Source organism: Petaurus breviceps, unplaced genomic scaffold (genome assembly GCF_028583685.1).
Source record: "Petaurus breviceps papuanus isolate PSGF00001 unplaced genomic scaffold, PetGlider_PUasm1.0 37, whole genome shotgun sequence".
Taxonomy (NCBI): domain Eukaryota; kingdom Metazoa; phylum Chordata; class Mammalia; order Diprotodontia; family Petauridae; genus Petaurus; species Petaurus breviceps.
In genome coordinates, this window is record NW_027186296.1 from 23,787,428 (window position 1) to 23,809,808 (window position 22,381).

The 22,381-nt window shown below is 37.5% G+C and overlaps 1 protein-coding gene across 1 annotated transcript in view; it reads left to right on the top strand.

Moving 5' to 3' along the window:
* Positions 1–22,381, top strand: part of LOC138169643 (protein unc-13 homolog C) — a 487,553-nt gene that overhangs the window by 180,039 nt on the left and 285,133 nt on the right. The window contains exon 13 of the mRNA XM_069099296.1: positions 21,347–21,474. Within this exon, the coding sequence (XP_068955397.1) occupies positions 21,347–21,474 (128 nt within the window). The remainder of the gene's footprint in view (positions 1–21,346; positions 21,475–22,381) is intronic.

The window sequence follows — 22,381 nt, forward strand, 5'->3', positions numbered from 1 at the left end:
ACATTTTTTACTCTTAAGCTGTAAGGAAACTGAAGTGATTGGAGTTCTCTCACTGTTTCCAACTCTGTGCCACCCCAAATGCAGGCAGAGAGCATTGATCTCCACCAATAAGGAATCTCCTACCAATGGGCTTTGGGATTGAATTATACATGGTTACTTTGGAGAGAGATTTCAGTCTGTTGAGGGGGTCAGAAGTCAAGTTGCAAAACAGTAAGATTCTGAATGAAAGCTGAAGAAATGTAGGCAATTATATCATATAATCCTTTTTACTTTTGTTATACAAAGTAAAAGAAATTTGAGACTGTATCTTGATGAACCACAGAATCATGGAATCAAAGATTTAGAGTGCAAAGATACTTTAGAGGTCATCTATTCCAACTTCCTCATTTTTCAGATGAAGAAAATGAGGCAGGGCAGCTAGGTGGTGTAATGAATAGAGCACCAGCCCTGCAGTCAGGAAGACCTGAGTTCAAATCTGACCTCAGACAGTTGACACACACTAGCTGTATGACTTCGGGCAATTCACTTAACCCCAACTGCCCTCTAAAAAGCAAAAAAAAAAAAAAAATGAGGCAAAGAAAGGTAACATGATTTACCCAAGGCCTCATAGGTAGTAAGTAGCAGAAACAAGATTTGAACTCACATCTTCTGTGATCAAATCTAACACTTTTCTACTGGAACATACTGCCTTCATTTGACAGAATCAAATGAAGGTTTTTCAATGGCAGGGGAGAATTGTGTGAGCTTATAATAAGATAACAGTTAAAGAGAGACAATGAATAATAATGAAGTCAAAGAATGATAAAGGGGGCCAGCCCTGAAAGGACACAAGATATTATGGGTTCAAAAGCACAAGGAGAGGTGCTGGTTGTAGCAAGAAGAGCCACATCATCTTCCAAGACTGTAGTAAAAAAAGAAAAAGTGGTTGTGAGTGTGATGTAAAGGGCCTTACCAGTGTTGAGGAAGGGAGGAGAAGGAACTTCTAACTGATGGCCTCAAATTTCAAATCCTTTTTGAAATTAGGGAGGACAAAAATCACAAATAAAGAAACAGAAAGGGAGAGACAGAGAGACTTTGAAGGAAGGGGTCCTGGGGCTGGGGACCAAGGATCTGCTTGCTCTAGTCATTTGACATGGTCCTCTAGGCCAGGATAGAGCTCTGGGAAATGGGAGGGTGGAGCAGTGAGCAGTGCTGGCCTGAAGTGGAAGAACCCCACACGGGGCTGTCTGAAGATAGGGCAGGGGTGGGTGTCTGTATCTACGGCCAAAGCAGCTCCCTCCCACCCCCAGTGAAATACTCAAGAAATGAATCAGAGGGATGGGGTGAGGTATGGGGAAGGAGAGGCTGTGAGCAGGGCAAGGATGTGGGCTCTACACAAGCCAGAGCAATGAGGGTCCGGGTCCAAAGCTGCGGGTGTCGGATAAGGGTGAATTGGGGACTCATGAAGTCTGCACGGAATATTGCCTATGGCTGGGAATGTGAAGACTGGCTTCCGGAAGGTGAGGTGAAACGGCGGATTTAGTCTCTGGCAGAGACTCAAAAAGAGCGACCCAGTAATGCGGCCTTGTGGGGATCCCAGCGGCTTGCTCTCCCTCACGGGTGTTTGTTGGGGCAGTCCTTGGCTGCCGCTAGTTGGAAACAGTGGCTCTGTGTCTTCCCGTTCAGATACTGGCAGTAAGAAAGTGAGATCTCTTGAGGCCTCTTGAAGACAGGAGGTGATCATAAGCAAAACAGACTTTAGAAGAGAGGACCGAGGTGGGAATGGGTGTGGGGGTGAGGATGGGGAAGACAGAGGAAAAGACAGCAGAAAGAGGGAGAGAGAGAGACAGAAAAATATGACATTAGCTTGGGGGGACAGAAACTTTCATATACATCCTAGGCTAGTGAAGAAAGTCCTTTATCAATTGCAGAATGATCTGGGAATGAGAGTTGCCTTTATCATCGTCTTAGGAAATCTTGCTTGTGTAGCAACCCAGATCACAAGCAGAAAATCCAGGAAAGATAAGTTCATATTCTGACGATCAGTTATTTAAAAAAAAAAAAGATTCATCTGTTTAAATATAAAATTAACAAATCTCTCAGAACAGAAAAGTAAAGCAACTCTGTAAACCTCCCAGGGTGGGTGATGGGGTGGGGGTTAGAGGCAAATTTAAAAATCTTGGAAAGCTTCATAAAACAATTTCACCATCTGTTTTCTCCTTGTTGGAGCCATCTGAATTCAGTCCAGTCTAGGGACACTTTGGACAGGTAGGTCATGCATTGATAGAGTGCCAGGCCGAGGGTCAAGGAGACTTATCTTCTTAAGTTCAAATCTGGCCTCTGAGACTTAACTAGCTGTGTGATCCTGGACAAATCATTTAGCCCTGTTTGCCTCAGTTTCCTCATCTGTTAAATGATCTGGAGAAGAAAATGGCAAACCACTCCAGTATCTTTGCCAAGAAAATGCAGAATGGGGTCACGGAGAGTCAGAGCCTACTGAATTACCATTGAGCAAGCAAGCATATGCCAGGAAATGTGCTAAGTACTGGGGGTACAAAGAAAGGCAAAAACGAGGTAGTAATCCCTAGTATCTCACAGTCTAATGGCACAGACAACAAACAAGCAGCTATATACACCCAGTAGAGCTGGATTCAATACTAGAATTAAGGGGATTGGAAAATGCTTTCTGTAAAAGGTGAAATTATACCTGGAACTTGATAGAAGCCAGGAGGTGGGATGAGAAGGGACAGAGCATTCCAGGCATGGGGAATAGCAAGTGAAAATGGTTAGTGAGGAGACAGAGCACCTTGTTCAAGGAACAGCAAGGAAGCTGTTGTAACTGCATCGCAGGATGTGTGTGTGTGTGTGTGTGTGTGTGTGTGTTTAGCTGTTTTTTGGTCTTGTCTGACACTGAAGACCCCATTTGAGTATTGTTGTTTGTTTGTTTTTTGGCAGAGATACCAGAGTGGTTTGTCATTTCCTTCTCCAGCTCATTTTACAGCTGAAGATCTGAGACAAATAGGGTTAAGTGACTTGCCCGGCTAATAAGTGTCTGAGACCATATTTGAACTTGGGAAGATGAGTCTTCCTCATTCTAGACCTGGTTCTTTCCACTGAGCCACCTTGATGCCCGAGTACATGGGGGTATAAGGTTGGAGAAAACAATAAAGGAAAGGGGACAGGTTATGAAAGACTTCAAATGACTAACAATGCATTTTATTTTTTAAATCCTGAAACTGATAGGGAACCACTGAAATTTACTGAGTATATTTTGTGAGGATGCACAAGAAAGGGGAGAAACTTGTAGAACAACCAGCAGACCATTGCAATAGTCTAGATATGACATGCTGAGGGCCTGAATTAGAGCTGTGGCTGTGTCAGTGTAGAGAAGGGGGAATATTCAAAAGACATCATGGAGGTAAAATTGACAAGACTTGGCCAGAAATCAGATAAGGAGGTGGGATGAGACAGTGAGGAGCTGTGAATTACTCCTAGGCTGCAAGCCTAAGGGACTGGGAAGATGGTGGTATCCTCACAACAGTAAAATGTGGGGGCTTGGGTGGAAAGACGATGAGTTCACATATTTTCAAGAGGGAAGAGGAAAAGGGGGAATAATAAATAGGGAAAGGAGGAATTGGGAGGGAAGACAATAACCTGCAAACCAGAGGCTGATCCGCAGCTTAGAATGCTAATACTTCTTAGAAGGCAACAGAGTCCAAGATGGAACATGCAGTTAACTTGCTTCCCAAGATCATAGGGAACAGTGAAACCTCCTAGTTTGGGGTCTTTGCTATTTGTTTATTCAGATATTTCTCTGACATTATTGAATTTCTTTCTCTGAAAATCTTTTAGAATAAAATGAATTACTACCTGCCTGGCAGAAGTGAGCTGAGTAGGGAGAAGAGTTTTAAACATTAATTCCAGCTCTCAAATCTCCAGATTTATTAAATCGAAGAATATTGTCTCCATGCCATGTAGTTAATACAATGTGAGTCCTTTTTTCCTAATCTGAGAGTAAGTGCACTTCTCCTAGCAGGACTATCAAATTGGTAATTGTCTGTTTAGATCATTATTCCCCATGTAACCCTAAACTTCTAAATAATGACTCAGGAGTTAATAAGAAGTAACATAATTTTAAAGCATGCCCCATAAATTTTATGCCTGTAGAATGGATTGATCACCCCTGGGGAAAACTCTGATTGCAGGCTGTTGGCTGGGAGACTCACTGGGCTGTATCACAATACTACTAACAGTTCTTGATTATTTACAGACTGACTGTTGACTTTATGGTGCAGCTAGGTGGTTCTGTGGATAGAGCACCAGGCCTAGAGTAAGAAAGACTCATTTGAGTTCAAATTTGACCTCAGATATTTATTCGCTGTGTGATCCTGGGCAAGTCACTTAACCCTGTTTGCCTCAGTTTCCTCATCTGTAAAATGAGCTGGAGAAGGAAATGGTAAACCACTCCAGTATTTTTGCCAAGAAGACTCACAAATGGTCAGAACATGACTGAAGAAAAAAGACTAAACAACAATTGAGGTTGTGGATTATCCCCTTGCTTCCCCTTTTCTTCTTATTTACTGCTCTCTAGCTATTTGCTTTATGATCTCTGCCAAAGAGAAGAGAAGTAAAGAGAGAAGTGACCTGCAGATGGGTCAGTCTCTACTTATAAGGAACTCTTTCAGGTAGTTTGGTAGTGGAGAAAGCTGAGAGTAAGGTTTTTAGATAATTTGCACTTTTCATGCAATCTCTTTTTCCCATTATTATGGATAAGAACTTCATTAGAAATTTCAGAATTTGTGAGATACAAATATGTGCTATAGGTTAGTAAATAATGATGATGACAGACCATGAATAATGCAAATTTATAATCTAGTTTGACTTATTATAATACTACCTCATGTTTACATAGGAGTTAAATGTTTACAAAGTGATTTTTCACACAGTAGTTCTAGGAAGTAAATAAGACTTATGATTCCTCTTTTAAAGATGAGCTCATGTAATCAACATAATACCTAATGATAATGATAGCTATTTTTATAGTGTCTTAATGTTTGCAAAGCACTTTGCAGATGATATCTTTATCCTCAAAACAACTTTGAGAAGTAGTGCTATTATTATCCTCATTTTACAGATGAAAAACTGAGGCAGACAGAAGGTAAGTGACTTAGCTCAGGGACAGGCATCTGGTAAAGTTGAATTTGAACTCAGATCATCCTGACTCCAGGTCCAGCCCTCTATCTACTTTGAAACATATCTATTTAATTAGTAATGATTAAGTTTCAGGGGCACTGAGGTAACAAAGACAAAAAAAAAGTAATATTCCCTGCCTGTTCTTAAGGAGTTTACATTCTTTTAAAGGAGAAAATATGCATATAAAATGTATATATAAAAGAAATGCAAGGTGTTTGGTGGGGGGAGTGTTACTAATCATTGGGAAAAATCAGGACAGGCTTCATGTAGAAGGTGGCACTTGGGAGTTTTGAAGGAAATGAGAAATTTCAACAACCAGAAGCCAGGAAGGAGTGGATTCTAGGCAAAAGGGACTATTGTGTACAAATGTATGGAGATAGAGGGTAGAATGCTTTGTGAATGTGAGAAACAGCCTGATGGAACCGATAGGTATCTATGATTGAACTGGGAAGCAAGGTTCCTGAGCCTAAGCTTCTTTCTGCTATCATTCTACAGCTGCTCCTTGCTCTCTATGGGCTACATAGCCCCAGTGTTGTTTCATGTGACAAAGGGCTTTTTTATTTTCTAGTAATAAATAGATTATTTCTTTGTTATCATTTTATCATTGAGAGATATCATGGTATAGTGGGTAAAGAGCTAGACTCAAAGCTAATAATAGTGGTAGTAATAATAGCATTTTCATAGCACTTTAAGGTTGACATGGCACTTAAAAATAATATCTCATTTTATCCTCATGACAATGTTGGGAGGTAGGTGATATTACTTTAATTTTACATGTAGGAAAACTGAAGCAAAGAGCAGTCATGATTTGCCTGATATCACACAGCTAAGAAAGTGTGTGAGGTCACATTTGCATTCAGGTCTTTCTGACCTCAGACCCAGTTCTCGGTCCATTTGAATTTGGTTCAAGTCTTACTCCTTTCTCATAATGATTATGTTACTTCTCTAGGAAAGTAACTTAAAACTATGTGTTCTTTGCAGCTCTCTGAGTCTGAGTTATACAGAAGATGGCAAATTGCAGTAATTGTGGGATTTTTCTTACCCAGGAGTTCTTTATGTCACCAAAATCTCATATTCAGACCCTGCGCCTTATCCATTTAGGTTTTGCAGAATTTGTAGACCCTATTTGGACATATTTTTACTACCTTTAATATTTTGTGAACTACATAGTCACTCATATATGCAAAGAGGAAGAAATGTAGTCATGGATGGTGACTTGTTCAAGGTTATACAGCAGAGTGAAAGAGCTATTACCAAATTATCCTGAAACCTTCACTAACCCCAGTAAACTGAAGTCTGAAACTTCTGTCTATCAAAGTAGTTGAAAGGACTGCATTAAAAGAGAAGTCAAGACCCTGACATTAACCAGTTTGGCAAATATGAGTTGAACCTTCAAATCCCCTTGCCCCTCCAGCTCATCTTAAGCAGCTAATTGACTTTAAAATCAGTAAATCATTTATGATGAAAATCATAATAGTCATGTAGCCAGTCTACCTACTTGAATTAGGCCAAAGGAAACCATGATGATTGATGATGATGGTGATGATGATGATAATGATGATGATGATGATGATGATGATTCCTGGGATCATTTAAATTTCAGTAGGTTTGGCAATGCATATATCATACTGTTCTCTCCCCTACCTTGAATGTAAGAGGTATGGGTATAATCTATTAGGGGAAATTGCTATATTCACTTCTTCTATAACTTCTCCCCTGATTTCTTGTAATCTTTAGATTTATAAGGATAGCACTGGTGAAATAATTTATTCTGGGATGTAATTAGATAAAACAGAGTGCCAAAATGGTACATAGGGCTTATTTTCTTAACTTGAACAGCCAGGCTTCACATTGGTGTGATTAAATAAAATGAAAGAAAATGATATGCTTTTCAATCAAATTATCAGTGAGACAATTTGGCACAATCTGTAGAATGCTATCCTTTGTATCTGTAAGAATTGCATTCAAATCTTGTTTCTGATACTTTCTAGTTATGTGATGTGCAAGGTATTTAACCCTCCATGACCCCCAGTTTACTAATCTATAAAAAAAGTTAACAATAGTACCTATGTTAATTTGTTGTGAGAATGAAGCAAGAAGATATGTAAAGCACTTTGCAAACTTGAATCAGTTATAAATGTGTCAGTTATTAATTATGCATTTTAATTAGCAATATAGCTATTCAATCAGCTAAGCAAGCTATATAAGCATTTGCCAGTCACTAATGATTATATTTTAAAATGATACAAACAAAAATTTCAATTTAAGGAACCAAATATCTTACACACAGATTTATTTTGGGTACCCTGGGATAGACAAGGTAAAGAAAGATTAGAATAGGAGGAGCCAAGGAACTAAAAATGATTCGGCTTTCAGAAAAGCTAGGAAGGGACCATTAGAGATGGAAACCTAGAAGAAAAAATGGTTAGAAAAATCAGAATAGTGGTATTCCTAACTATGACTTGGCTAGGAGAACTTTGCTTTTTTAAAAAATGTGATATATATGCATATATAGGTTGACTCACTAACTTTGATCCTTTTGCAATGATAATTGCTTATTATGAAAGATGTCCTACCTCTTTTGCATACAAAAGTCCTCTGATATAGGGAGTTATGGCTTCATGTCTTCTCATCAGTCTTCAACAAACTTAAGTGCAGTCACTGAATGATAAAATCTTAGATTTGGAAGGGATCTTACATCTGAAGGGACCTTACATCATCTTTTGCAAACCCCTACCTTCTATAGGAATCTGTCCTACATGAATTGTGACTGATATTAAGAAGACTTTGCTTGAATATATCTAGTAACAGGGAGTTCATTACCTATTGAGGGAACTCATTCTGTTGGACAGCTCTAATCTTTAGAAAGTTATTTCCTGTATTGAAATAAAAACAAACTCCTTCAAACTTGATTGTTCTAGTTTTGTTTCTAGAGCAAGAGGTTATACCCTTTTCCATATAACCCTTCAAACAGTTAAAGATAATTATAAAGACTCCTCTTGTTCTTTTATTCTCTAAGTTAAATAGTCACAGTTTATTCCATCATTCCTCATGTCATGGTTATTAGAATGCTTTTAATCCTTGGGGAAAAAATTAAAACTAAACTAAAAACAAACAAACAAAACCTACTCCTGGTCGTGCCTCTTAAATATATTAACTTCTTCACTTAGAATTTCTCTTTGGCTTTCTGTTTGTTTTGTTCTGATTTTGGTTTTCATATACCTAGAACCTAGCAGAATGCTTGGCACACAGAAAACATTTAATAAATGCTTTTTATGTAATTAATTGAATGCTTCATTTATTTGTGCCTATAGGTACATTTCAGTCTTTTGGCTCCTTTTTTAACATCTAATAACCTGAAATAACTCAGTACTTCATAGAAAACCAATTTTCTTTTTCTTTTTTTTTTTAAAGCAATCAGGGTTAAGTAACTTGCTCAAGGTTACACGGCCAGTTATTTCTGGGTATGGTGCTAAGTATCTGAGTCTGGATTTGATCCAGGTCATCCCAACACTGGAGCCGGTGCTCTTACTCACTGAGCTACCTGGCCACCCCTTAGCAATTGCAGTTAAGTAACTTGCTCAAGGTTACACAGCCAGGTGTTTCTGGGTGGGTGCTAAGTGTTAGAGCTGGGATTCGATACCCAGGTTATCCCGACACTGGAGCCGGTGCTCTTACTCACTGTGCTACCTGGCCACCCCTCCAATTTTCTTTTTCATATGTGTTCACATATATAAAAAACAGAGTAGAATCACTGAAGATTGGTATAGGATGGTGCTGTGGAAAGGCTCTGGATTTGGGGTAAGAGAACCTGTGTTCAAATCAAAACTACCTATGTACTCTTCAGCAAGTCAGTTAACTATCCTGGACCTCAGTTCCATCATCTGTAAAATAAGGATGTTGGATTAGATGGTCTTTAATTTTTCTTTCTATTCTTAATCTATGAACCTGTAAACAGATAGGTGTGTATGTGTATCCCTACGATACAAAGTAAGTTTTTACATATTAGTCTTTAAAACTGATAAGTTTACCTTTGTAGGTAAATGATTAACATGCCTTCCAAATTCATAGAACCATTTAGTCACTCCAAATAAACTGGTGTCAACATATTTTGAAATACACATATTAAAAAAAACCCATATGTATTAGCAATAAAAATGTTACATTTGCCTCTGACTTGTGAATATCAGAACCAATAAAACAATGAACGTTTCATCAGATACCTACTTTTGGAACATTAGTTTCATGATTTCTAATAGTAGAGAAAGACATAAGATAATCTAACTTAGAAGTAGTGTATTTCTTTTACTTCATTTTGTCCTAAAAGCTGTGGTCTTAATAGCTTTGAATGACTGTAAATGACTTTCTGAATTTGAATGAGATCTACATGCAAATAAGCACATTTCCATTTTTGTGTACTTCTAAGATCATATAAATAGGGGGGAAATCCTGTAAGCAAATTGAGCATTTGACTAGACTTTTATGATCCCTGTTATTACCCAAAATTGTTCAGTGTACCAAGATTTTCTCCTTAAAAGTACTTTAATTTTTCTTATGATAGTAAAAGGAAATTTCATGGTTTTCTCTCTAAATAACATTTTTTTAAAAAGTTTTCAGGATTATTATGATTTAAGAACAATGTTCTCACAATTCCTTCTTTTCAGTTGGGAGAAAACAGTGTATTTATTCACTTAGGTATTCTGGTAACATGCTGGTGTCTATAAATTAGCATAAAATCCATTTACTAGACTGACAGTGGTCAAGAAGTTTCCTATTTTACTATCCTATAAGATTTGTGTTTTTTGTAAACTATAACAAGCCAGAATACTCACTTTTATACTTAAAACTAGGGAAAAGCATACTCTTTGCAAACAGTTAGGTGTGAGGCAGAAATATAAGCCCTTCTTGGTCATGAGAAGAGATGAACATAGCCAGTAAACACCTAATGTTGGCACCCAGAAGGGAAAAAAATTAATTGTCTTGCTTAATGAGCAGACAGTATTTATATGAAATAATGCCAATTTGATGCTTTGCTATGAGTATACCTTCTGCAGAAGAAAACATGCTGGTTTTTATTGTCTCTATGAAAACTTCCTTTGATAATCAGTAGGAGCAGTAAATATATATATTCTCAGCATGATTCTTAAAATCCAAAAGATCTAGGTTTGAGTCCCAGCTCTGCTACTTGATTATGAGAGTTGGGATTATTTTTCTTAATTTTCCCTCTTTGGGTTTCAGTATCTTCATACTAACAATAGTAACCAGCATATAGTGCTTTAAGGTTTGCAAACAAAGTATTTTACATATACCCTATCATGTGATCTTCACAATAAACTCAGGAGATAGGTACTATTCTTATCTCCATTTTATTGATATGGAAAGTGTTACTGAGAAAAGTTAAGCAATTTTCCAGGAGTCACACAACTAGGAAGGATCTGAGACAAGATTTGAACCCAAGTCTTCCTAAATACAGGTCCAACACTCTATCCACTGTAACTCCAAGCTACTTGTAATCATCATCTTTAAGGTTCTGTTCTTGTCAATCATATTTCAGTTGTGTCCAACTCTCCATGACTCCATTTGGGGTTTTCTTGACAGAAATACTGTAGTGGTTTGCCATGTCCTTCTCCATCTCGTTTTACAGATGAGGATCAGAGGCAAACAGGGTCAAGTGACTTGGCCAGAGTCACACAGCTGCTAAGAGTCTGAGCTCAGATTTGAACTTACAAAGTTGAATCTTCCTGCAGGTCCAGCAGTCTTTCCACTGTACCCCCTACCTACCCTAAATGGGTACATTGGGATAAATGTTCTCTAAGGTGCTTTTTGGATGTAACAATCTATGAGTTTATGAGACATCATTCTTCAAAGAATCTAAGATGTGGATGGAACTTCAGAAGTCATCTACTATAACCCATACCAGAACAAGAATCTCCTCTATACGATCTCAGTGGATATATATATATATATATATATATATATATTTTTTTTTTTTTTTCCTTGAAGACTTCCAGTAAAGAAGAGCCCAGACTTATAAGGCATTCCACTCCACTTTTGGCCTATTCTAACTTAACAAGTTTTTCCTTACACCAAACCTAAATTTTCATTTCTGCAATTTCTATCCATAGTTCCTAGCTCTGCTAAACAAAACAAATACAATTGCTCTTCTGTATAATAGCACATTAGAAATGTGAAGAAAATTATCATCCCCATTTACCCCCCAAAACTTCCCTCATCCTGGCTAAATATCCCTAGTTCCTTCATGACATTATCTCTAGTTCTTTCAACAACCTGGTTACCTTCTTCTATATTTGCTCTTTTTCTTTTTTTTTTTTTTGCTTTTTGGAGGGGGGAGGGCAGGGCAATTGGGTTAAGTGACTTGCCCAAGGTCACATGGCTAGTAAGTGTTAAGTGTCTGAGGCCAGATTTGAACTCAGGTCCTCCTGCCTCCAGGGATGGTGCTCTATTCACTGTACCACCTAGCCGCCCCTGCGCTATCTTTTGTACATCCCTACCATAACATTGCACATATAATCTGAGCAGGGCAGAGTAATGCATACCTATGACATTCTTTGTTCTTGACCCTATGCTTTTAATATAATATAAAGTTTGCATTCAAATTTTGTTTTGCTTTTTCCTGTTTTTGGCTACATTGTTATTCTGTTGACCTGTATAGAGTCTTTAGTTCCTTAAAATTTTCAGAGATTCTTCAAAGAATCTGTTGTCTAGTCATGACTTACTTACACTGTCCTTGAAGAATTGATTTTTTCACTTAAATGCAAAATTTTACATTTATCCCTTAAAAAACTTACCTTTTTATTTGTTCTGTTATTCTTCCCTAACCCTCTTAATACTGATTTGGCCCTCCATTCTGTTCTTTGTCCTTCCAAACTTTGTGCTATTTTCAAATTTGAAGTATATGCCAGCTTTGATTTAATCCAAATTATTGATAAAAGTGGTCAAATATCTGGAATCCAAACAAATCTCTTGAGCATTTTGCTGCAGGTCCCCAAGGTGACCTTGACACATTAGTGACTACTCGCAGTCTGGTCTTTATAGCTCATATCTCTCAATATTTCCCATAAGAACATGATTATTAGTTTGGATTGTAAGCTCCATGAGAATAGAGACTGTCTTTTGCCTCTCTTTGTATCTCCAGAGTTTAGCAAAGTGTCTGGCACATAGTAGGCACTCAATAAATATTGATTGATATCATCTGCACTAGCCATCCCCTCCCTCCACCCATCAATGAAATTCATTACCTCCTCACCTCGTAGAACTCTTCTTTTCCTTCAAGTTTCAGCTCAGGTACCACCTTCTTCATGAAGCCTTTCTTGATCTCTATACCTGCTACTTCCATCCTCTGTAACTCTCTTTTATTGATTGTATTTGTTATGTATATATTTATATGTGTATATGTCATCTCCTCCATCAGAATGTAACAAACTTGAGAATAGGGGTCATCTCATTCTTTATATCCCTAAGGCTTCAGTGCCTGGCATATAGGCACTAAATAAATGTTTATTGATAGGTTGCCCTCAGAAAACTTACATTTTTCTAAAAGTTTGGGGAAGGGGGAATTAACACATCTTCATATCAAGGCAGAATATATACAAAATTATTTGGGATGGGAGAGGTAGTACATTAACAATTGGAGGAATCAAGAAAGGCATCTTGAAGGAGGTAGTATTTGAGCTCAACCTTGAAAATGACTAGAGTTCTAAGAAGCAGAGATAAGAGAGGAACCACATTCCAAGCCTAAACAATGATAAGCTGTGAAAAGGCATAAAAGCTAGAGATGGAAAGTTGTTTATAAGACATCAAGTAGGGCAGTTTAGTTAGAACATAGGGTGCCTGAGGAGGAGTAATGTCAATTCAGCCTAAAAAGTGTATTAGATCCAGATTGTGAAGGACATTAATCATCAAACAGAGGAGTTGACATTTTATTCTAAATATAGTAGGAAACCCTTGAAGTCTCTTGAGCAAAGGGAATGAAATAATCAGACATGGCTTTTAGGAATATAAATTTGATAGCCATGTGGAAGATGGATAAGAGGGAAATGAATTAGGATTGTCCAAGTGAATTATCAAAATGGAAGTTTCTGAAGGTCTTAACTAGTAGAATTGTAGCATGACTGGTAAGAAGAGAATGGATGCAAAAAAAAATTAAGGAAGTGAAACTTACAAACTTTAGCACCAGATTAGAGTGAAAGAGCAAAGAGATAAGTATGATTAGTAGATTGTTTGCCTTGGTGACTAGGGAAAAAAGCTCTGCTTGACAGAAATAGGGAAGTTAAAATAAGTAGAGAGTCTAGGGGGGAAAGAGTTCAATTTTTGACATGTTGAGTTGCCTTTGGACCTCCTAGTGGAGATATCCACCTGGAATTGGTAATACAGGACTAGATATATAGATTTAGGGTTGATCTGTACAAAGATTGTGCATGGCTCCAGAAGAGTTGACCAAGTCACAGTGAAAATGTGTGAAAAGAGAAAAGGGACTAGGACAGAACCCTTGGCTAAATCCATAGAGGGTAAGAAAAGCTGGTGATCCTATAAAGGTAATTGAGGATTGCTCAAATAGGAAGAAAACCATGATGACACACTGCTGTGAAAACCCTGGGAGGAGAAATTATTCAGGAGAGAGTAGTCAACAGTACCAAATGCTGCCAAGAAGATAAAGCTAAAGATTGGGAAAGGGCTCTTGTAGGTAGCAATAGAACGATCATTGGCAACACCTTGGAGAGAGCAGCTTTATGAGTGCTGGGGAAGGAAACCAGTTTTCAAGAGGTTGTGAAGCAGGCATGAGGTAAGAAACTACAGTCAATGAGAATAAATAGCTTTTTTAGGAGACTTCCTGCACATGAGGGATTGATAAAGTCTAATGAAAGTTTTATTTTGTTTGTTTTAGAATGGAGGAGATCTAGCTATGTTTGTAGGCAACAGGGAAGCCAATGAACAGGAGAGGTTGAAAATTAAGGAGGAGAGAGAATTTGGGGAGTAATGTCCTGAAGAGATTGAAAGTAACATGACTGAGTATATAAGCTTGCATAGGCAAGAAAAGCCACCTCTGAGAATAAAGAGTGGGGGAGAAGGAAACAAGTGGATGTTAAGGTAAATTGAAGTTGTGGATTTAGGGAAAAAAGGAAAGTCTGGATGGGTGACTTTAATTTTTTTTCTCCTCTGCTGAGAAAAATAGGTGAAGGTGATATAGCCGGCCTGAGGAGAAAGGAGCTTTGCAATAATGTTCATGGGAAATGAAATAGAGATCTAAAAGTCTACTGTGATAACTATTATCAGAAGTGTAATAAAGACCCAGGATTTCATGACTCCAAAACCTTTTCAGAGACTCTATAACAATGCTACTCTTTTCTATGCAAGAATTTTGCCAAGGCAGAGATTTTTTATTTCCAAATAAAATTTTCTATCCTTTTTTTTGAAACATAGCCAAAGTATAGAAGTAGCTTTTCATTTTACTGAAGCACACTGCCTTGTCATTAAGATGTTGTTGGAGAACTGTGGAAAGCTAAAGTCAGTGTTACTTCCTTCTTCCTTCATTTTTGGTTGTTTCTGCTCCAATCCAATGGTTGGAGTATGATGGTGACACAAAGCTGATGGCAGCTGCAGTCATCTTAACAGGTGCCCTCCCTGTGGGTATTAATAACTGCTCTAGGGATTTCCCTATAGGGTTAACACTTGGGGCAGTGAGGTGTTAATGAAACCACAGAAATAACCAAGGAAACCCTTGCACCTGGAATAGCTACATAGAAACTATTCATAGCTAGCCCACTTTTCATCAAATAGTTCTTGATTTGAGGTAATAGCTTAGTGTCTTGAAGGTCCTCTGAGGTCAGTGAGAGCATGGTAGAAGGTGAATAGGCACACAATAACGACTTAAATCTGTATTATTTTCCCTTTCATTCTTAAGATTAGCAAGATGACCTTGGCACCACTAGAGAGAAGGACTAATTCTTCTAATTTGTGCCTATAAGGAGCACAGTTGGCTTTGGTTTTAATTATGTCAAAGAAACACAGGCTAGAATCTAAAATGTGATATGGCCATACTTACTATTAGTTTAAGATGTGGTGACAAGAAATAAGATGCAAATGTATTGTTGGCCTTAGGGAGATGGGAATGAGGTGAAGGGTGATCAGGCCATAAGACAAGCAGCCAGGGCTGAGGGGTGGGAAGGAGAGAAAATAGATTTCTGTTAATTAAAAAAAAGGTGTGAAATGATGCGTACACTTTTAGATGAGGTAACTGTACTATTAATTTTAATTGTTTTACTTTGTTGCAAGAGACTTCCTGTGAAGTGGGAGTAATTTTTAAATGTATGTAATATAAAACAAAACACATCAGCAACTGAAGGTAACAAAAAAATTAGTTATTCAGCAACAACAACAAAAAGACAAATGAAGGGCCACAGCTCATTAATGCTTAGGAAGGAAAATTAGATATAAAATTCTACAATGAGTCACTTTGGAAAAGAGGAAGAACATTCATAAAATATATATATATATATATATATATATATATATATATATATATATATTTCTCACAGAATGTGTTTGGGTATAGGAAAGAGAGAACATCTCCTTCTCCCAGATAATTAAATCCCAAGTTCCAGATCCCAATTAGAGCTAATTTTATTAGGGAGAAAGAGAAGAATAGGGTATTTCTGGACAACACCAGAGCACTCTTACTTTTGACCTTGTTTCCCAGATAAAGAGGGAAGAATGAATGATTGAATGAGTACTAAGTGATATGTTAAGCACAAATTATGTGCCAGGCATTATACTAGGCACTAGAGATACAAGTATGAAAGTGAGACCATTGCTAACATTAAGAAGCTTGTGTTCTAATGGTGGGTAGAGATAATAACACATAGAGGGGGAAAATATCGCCAAGGAAAGGAGTTTTGATCTGGGCAATTTTAAAGATGGTAAATGGAACCACAGGGCCACAAACTTTCCAGAGGCAATAATTGTGTTAATTTGATTTATATTTCAAGAGTTATATAGGTAGAAAGCATGAAGGTAGGGGGGCAATATGGTGGCAGGGAGGGAAATATGGCAAGATGTTCAAGGTAGACAGGTGGATATTATTGGATGCGGTCTGGACCTGGCTATATATAGGGGGTTGGATGAATTTACACTCACTCATGAATCAGTATAGCTCAACCCCAATGTCAAGTTCCAATGTGGAGTGTGTTAACTCCCCTGGGGCATATCCTAGGGGTCTGATTAGAAGGAGGTATTACAGGGAAATGAGGGACAGCTACATGATAGAAGGCAAGATGCCCAGGAAATATTGTTGTATAAGGTAATGAGTAAAATCAATAACATTTATTAAGTACCTATAATGTGCTAGGCAATGCTAAGTGCTAAATAAAATGACTTTCCCCCCCTTTTCGCATCTCTAGGCATCAGAGTGCCTTTTACTATTACTATCTACAATTTTGGGGGGGAGGGGTATTAGAGTTCTCTTATCTCAGAAATGTTAGATATTTATTTTGCCATTAAGGTTTTGGTGAGAGCAAGAGAATATATAAAATTACCATGGAACTAGGAAACATTATACAAAGTAGGCAATTATTATGGTAAATAGCAACATGTAAATAATTATGAATTAATTTGGCTAACCCAAAGTAGAGAACCAATGTACCTATTTTATCAGAGCAGCCTTGACATTATTAATTAAGTGACTTTTTGTATAATTTGTCTGTTTTCATGTGAACTTTAAAAAAATTATCTGCTTGACAGGCATCAACAAACATGAACATTTTCTTATAGAAAGAACATAAACAGAGGATTGTATAAGAAACTGAGTCTGTTACATTGAAAGAAATGATGTCATTCTCATATAGAAATGGGAACTACTTAACAATTTGGAAGGATCCCTGCTGGCCATATATAGACAGAAATGACATATTAACATTATCTATTTCTGTTGTATTTTTATTTATTTTGTCAAATATTTCCCATTTTAATCTGGTTCAGACCACACTTGGTAATGTTGCTAAAGGGCACATGTTTAACACTCTTTTGTAAAGCATGGTTTCATTTAAATCTGTAATAAATTTAACATGGTAGTACTAGCCCTGAATTCCTTGTCCGAATCTTCTTCTGAATGTCTTTTATATTCGGTGTATTTTTTTAATCTTTCATTGGTGTCCTTTTCCCCCCTTTTTTGTGGCCTTTAACCTATTGGGTTCTTGTATTTACAATAAAATGCCAGTTCTTTTTTTTGTGTTATGTATGCCAAGCCCATTCTGTTTTGATCATCCAGAATTCTTAGTTCATAGGACCAAAGGATCATAGATTTAGAGTTGGAAACAGCTTTAGAGGGCATTTAATTTTATACATGAGAAAACAGGACCCAAAAATGTTTAGAGTCTTGTCCAGGTTCACACATGGAATAATTAGCAAAGTGAAGTTGTGAATTCAGGTCCTCTGACACTTTCCACTCAAAATGTTCTCAGTAATCTCCTGCCTTATTGACCAGATCTTTTAGGAGCTGTCCTACATGTTTTTCTAAGTTATTTTCTGTTTACCCATCTTGCAACTATTTTCATCCTGGTTTCCATTAAGAGGTCTTTGATGGAGATGGCTAAAGTATGACCACTTGAGTGATTGAGATTGATTGGAGATAGAGATCATGGAAGTTGAAGTGGAGGAACTGGGAGGACAAAGTATTCAAAGGGGATGGGGATAGAGATGAAGAAGATGACTATAAGAACTTATTGAGGAAGAAGAAGAAGGGCTTAGAAATTGAATTAAAAATTAGCAATTGCAGGTCTGATTGGTGCTGGAGAGAACTTTAAAGGAGAAACAGTCCTTGCTCAGTAACAGTGGCAGTGGAAATACATGAAAGTGGCAGTAGGGAGCAAGGAGTATGGCCACTTCTCTTCTTGGTTCTAGATGTAAGGAGATAAGACAGACTGATGGAGATGGTGTCAAGGGATATTAATTTCCTCATGAGAAAGCTAGGTTGCAATGAATACTAAAAAGAAAATATAAGGAATGTGAAAAAAGATCTTAATTGAAAAAGAGCTTGTCAAAAATGGAGTAGAATTCCATAGGACATAGTGGCAAAGGAGGGCAGGAGATAAATAGGACTTTGAGAAGGCCAGGGCTGTGTTTACTATGGTGGGGGTGAGTGGGTTTCTCTTTGCCATAGTTCCCATCTTGATTTGGGGTATCCCATATAGCATGGTTGGAAAGTGAGCCCAGAGAGATGTTACAATCAAATATCCTATGAGCCAGCTAAGAAAATGTGCTGTTCGGGCATTCATCACTCTAACAGGGAGACCAGATATATCCCACTTCAAATGTCAGTACCAGGTTTCTGTGGGCAGTCCCTCTGCTAATGCAATCACAACTCTTAGGACTTTAGTAGAAAGTTTCATAAGTTATTATGGCCAAACAAAAACCCAAACCCCAAACATTGGCCAACCTCCTAATCAATTTCTCCAGAATTGTTAAAAGGAAGCATACAGTCCACCAATGGTTCCATACCTAGGTTTTTGTAGGACCTGGCAAAGCTGTTGCTACAGTTGCATAGTGCTTTCCATGCTTTGATGAAACATCATAGTAGAACCTTAAGACAAGTCCTGAATGACACTTTTGAAAAATTCAATATACCATTTTAAGGAAGTGAAATGAACATAATTTTTATATAGTGTATAATCACTCTCTCTCTCTCTCTCTCTGTCTCTCTCTGTCTCTCTCTCTGTCTCTGTCTCTCTCTCTCACACACACACACACACACACACACACACACACACACACTTTTTCCACACAAGGTTAAAGCCTCTATGGACTCTCTTTATACATGAAGAAAACATTTTGAGAAATTGTCCCTCCCTAGAGCTCAGTCAGTTTCCCATAAGCTTAATTGAATTCTACCACCATCACCAATCTTACAGATGATGTTGTTATTATATATACAGGAAAGTTACTGATTAGGAACCTGATTCATCAGAATCATTGCTCTAGGATATGTAAACAACTCTAATGCGTAAATGAACCTTTCAGTTAATCCTGATTAAAGAAAAACATTCTGAATCCAGAGAGCAACAGTGGCACCAAAAATAAATCCCTCATGCCATGGAGCATGTAAGACTAATGGGTATATAATCAGTAACATCCCTCAGACTTGTGAATAGACATATTTTTATATACCTTTGACTCTCTCTCTTCTTTAAAAACTCCTGATTGCTGGATGAAAGTTGGTTTTGATAATTAGCCACACTATCAATTGTAATTTCCTTTCATTTAACCACAATATTTACAACCAGTAACTTTTTTTTTTCAGTAAAACTTCATACGTAGGGTGGTGATTGATGAGAGTACTCTATTATTGTCTCCTGGAACCATCAGAACTAATTTTATTTATGCCTCGTTAAAATTCCCAGGGTTCTTTTGTTTCCTAAGCTCTCAGGAAAGAGAAGATGTAATTGAAGGTAATAGAAAATGCAATTAATTAATTGTGACAAAATTTAATGGGGACCTGTTTAAAGTATTAGCAATTCAATTTCAATGAAGACAATTAAAAAAAATAAGTTTAAAGTACATAGATACCAATCTTGTGGATAGGCTTTGACTGATAAAGATCCATTGCTGTCTTGAGGCCAATAGCTTAAATGTATGGCCAGAGTTTCAAGACCACTTGAGGCTACCAGTCCATCATTAATTCAACATAGCCAGCCACAATTCTCTGATTAAATGGTTTAAATCCTTGTACGTTTTTCAGCAAGAAAGTCTCCCTTGTCTGTTTGGTATAATTTTAAAAGGTCAATAAATGCCCAAATGGTCCTGCAGGGAGAATACTTACTGAATGAAAAACCCATTGATCTGCTTCAGTGTGTTGGAAAGGAGGGTGTAGTATCAAATTGGAGTTGTTTGTGAGTAGGGGAACATGATTTGAAGGGCTGCTCTATGCTGAGTATGAACTCTAAATAGAATCAATTCCATCCCAGCACATCTTCAGATCTATAATGGAGAGTTCTGGAAAACAGCCAGCATGCCGGTTTGAGAGGTTTGTTGTTGTTGTTTTGTTTTGCTTTTTGAAGGTCAATTGGGGTTAAGTGACTTGCCCAAAGTCACATGGCTAGTAAGTGTGTCAAGTGTCCAGGGCCGGTACTGTATTCACTGCACCACCTAGTTGCCCCCAGTTTGAGAGGTTTTGATAGAATGAGAGATTCAGAGTCACGTTTATACAGCTCTGATTATGGAAGTCAGAGGAAGAGGCTCAGGGAGAAGACATTGGAATGATAGGTTCTTGGTCATTCAGCTAAACTTGTGTGCTTATGCATTTGATTTTAGGAATTATATAGATTTAACCAAAGAGTTCACTATTGGACCATCCATAGGCTCCCAATACTTTAATTTAAGGTCTTGGGAAATAAGAACTGGAAACAGTGAAATTCAGTATTCTTCTGTGTTACCCAAGTAAATTTCTCATAAAAACATTGACCAAAGATGTTCTAAAAGAAATAATCTCTCCTATTAAAGGTCACCAAATCATAAATCACACCAATGACTGCACAGCTGTAACTAGCAATTTTGTCATTCATCATAAGTGACAAAAATGAACCCTCAATTCAACTATAATTTGTGATGTGAATGTAATAAAAAAAGTATTTAAGACAAATTCAGTAGAGGTGGGGATTAGTTACTATACTGATTTCTAGACTACTAAAGAAGGAGGATTACTAAATTTTTGTACTTTCTAAATTTTTATGCCCTGGGACAAGGACCCCTTTCTTTTCCCTTCCCATTAATCCACCCTACTGGGTCACTTTCAGATCAGCAAGATTTTTTTTGGGGGGGAGAGGCAGAGTTAAGTAACTTGCCCAGGGTCACACAGTTAGTATGTGTCAAGTGTCTCAGGTCAAATTTGAACTCAGGTCCTCCTAACTCCAGGGTCAGTGCTCTATCCACTGCACCATCCAGCTGCCCCACAAGATTTTTCTTTTTTCCCAATGGGCCCATGTCACTACCAATCTACAAATAATGGTTACTCAACTAGGAAAAAAACATTTTATTTCACTTCATTTATTTAAGTAACCACAAATATCTTTTTCACATTTTTCTCTCCCCATTGTACACTGAAATGTAATTAAAATTATTCAATTTGACTTTTTTTTTCTATGTTCTGTGATCTAAACAGAGTAAGAAACAGGATATTCCTCGGGAAGATCAAGGTCCAACCACCAAGAATTTGGATTTTTGGCCCCAGCTCATTACTCTGATGGTCACAATTATTGATGAGGATAAAACTGCATACACACCTGTCCTGAATCAGTAAGTATTCTGGTTTGGAAATGGATGGACTTTTCATTCAAGTGCATCAGTCAAATAAAATTAACCCTTTATCAATATTACCAAAAGAGGATAAGTTACAGTTCAAACAATTTAAAATTGTCTACAAATCATATTTTAAAGAACTTTTATATATGTTTTCACTAGAAATAGCATTAAAATGAAATTAACTAATTTAAAATTCCTTTTTGGAGAGGGGAAGGCAGGGCAATTGGGGTTAAGTGACTTGCCCAAGGTTACATGGCTAGCAAGTGTTAAGTGTCTGAGACCAGATTTGAACTCAGGCCCATCCTGACTCCAGGGCCAGTGTTCTATTCACTGCACCAACTAGCTTCCCCTTAATTTAAGATTTTAGCTCTTTAGATACAGTCAATGCCTGGCATAGTTAATATATGTTCATTGAATTTGGGTTGAATTGGATATCAAGGCAAAGTTTTTCTGATCATCTTTTTTTTTTCTTTAGAACCAGGTCTTTTCTCATTCTTTCTTGAATCTCCTTGCTCTTTCTTATCTATACAGAACTAGAAAGAATATTAAAGATAAAACAAAGAGGGAACTTGACAATAATTAAGGATGCTTGTGTCTGAAAATCAACTTAAAAGGGTGTAGCAGCAAGCACCCCGGCGTCCCCAGGGTAGCTGCTCACACAGGTTCTTGGATCTGCTTTGATAAAGGAAAGCAACTCAAAATGGGTTAACAAGCTTACTTTAATCAGTCAGACATATATCGTTTACCTTGTTCAGGGGAAAAAGGTCAGCACCCCAAACTTCAAATTATACAGACAGAATTATCAAGACATTAACAGATCAAGCAGACAGCTTTCCAAACTGTCCAACCATTACATCCATACCCAGTCAACATCTGGGTTTCCACATCTGAGTTTTTCAAA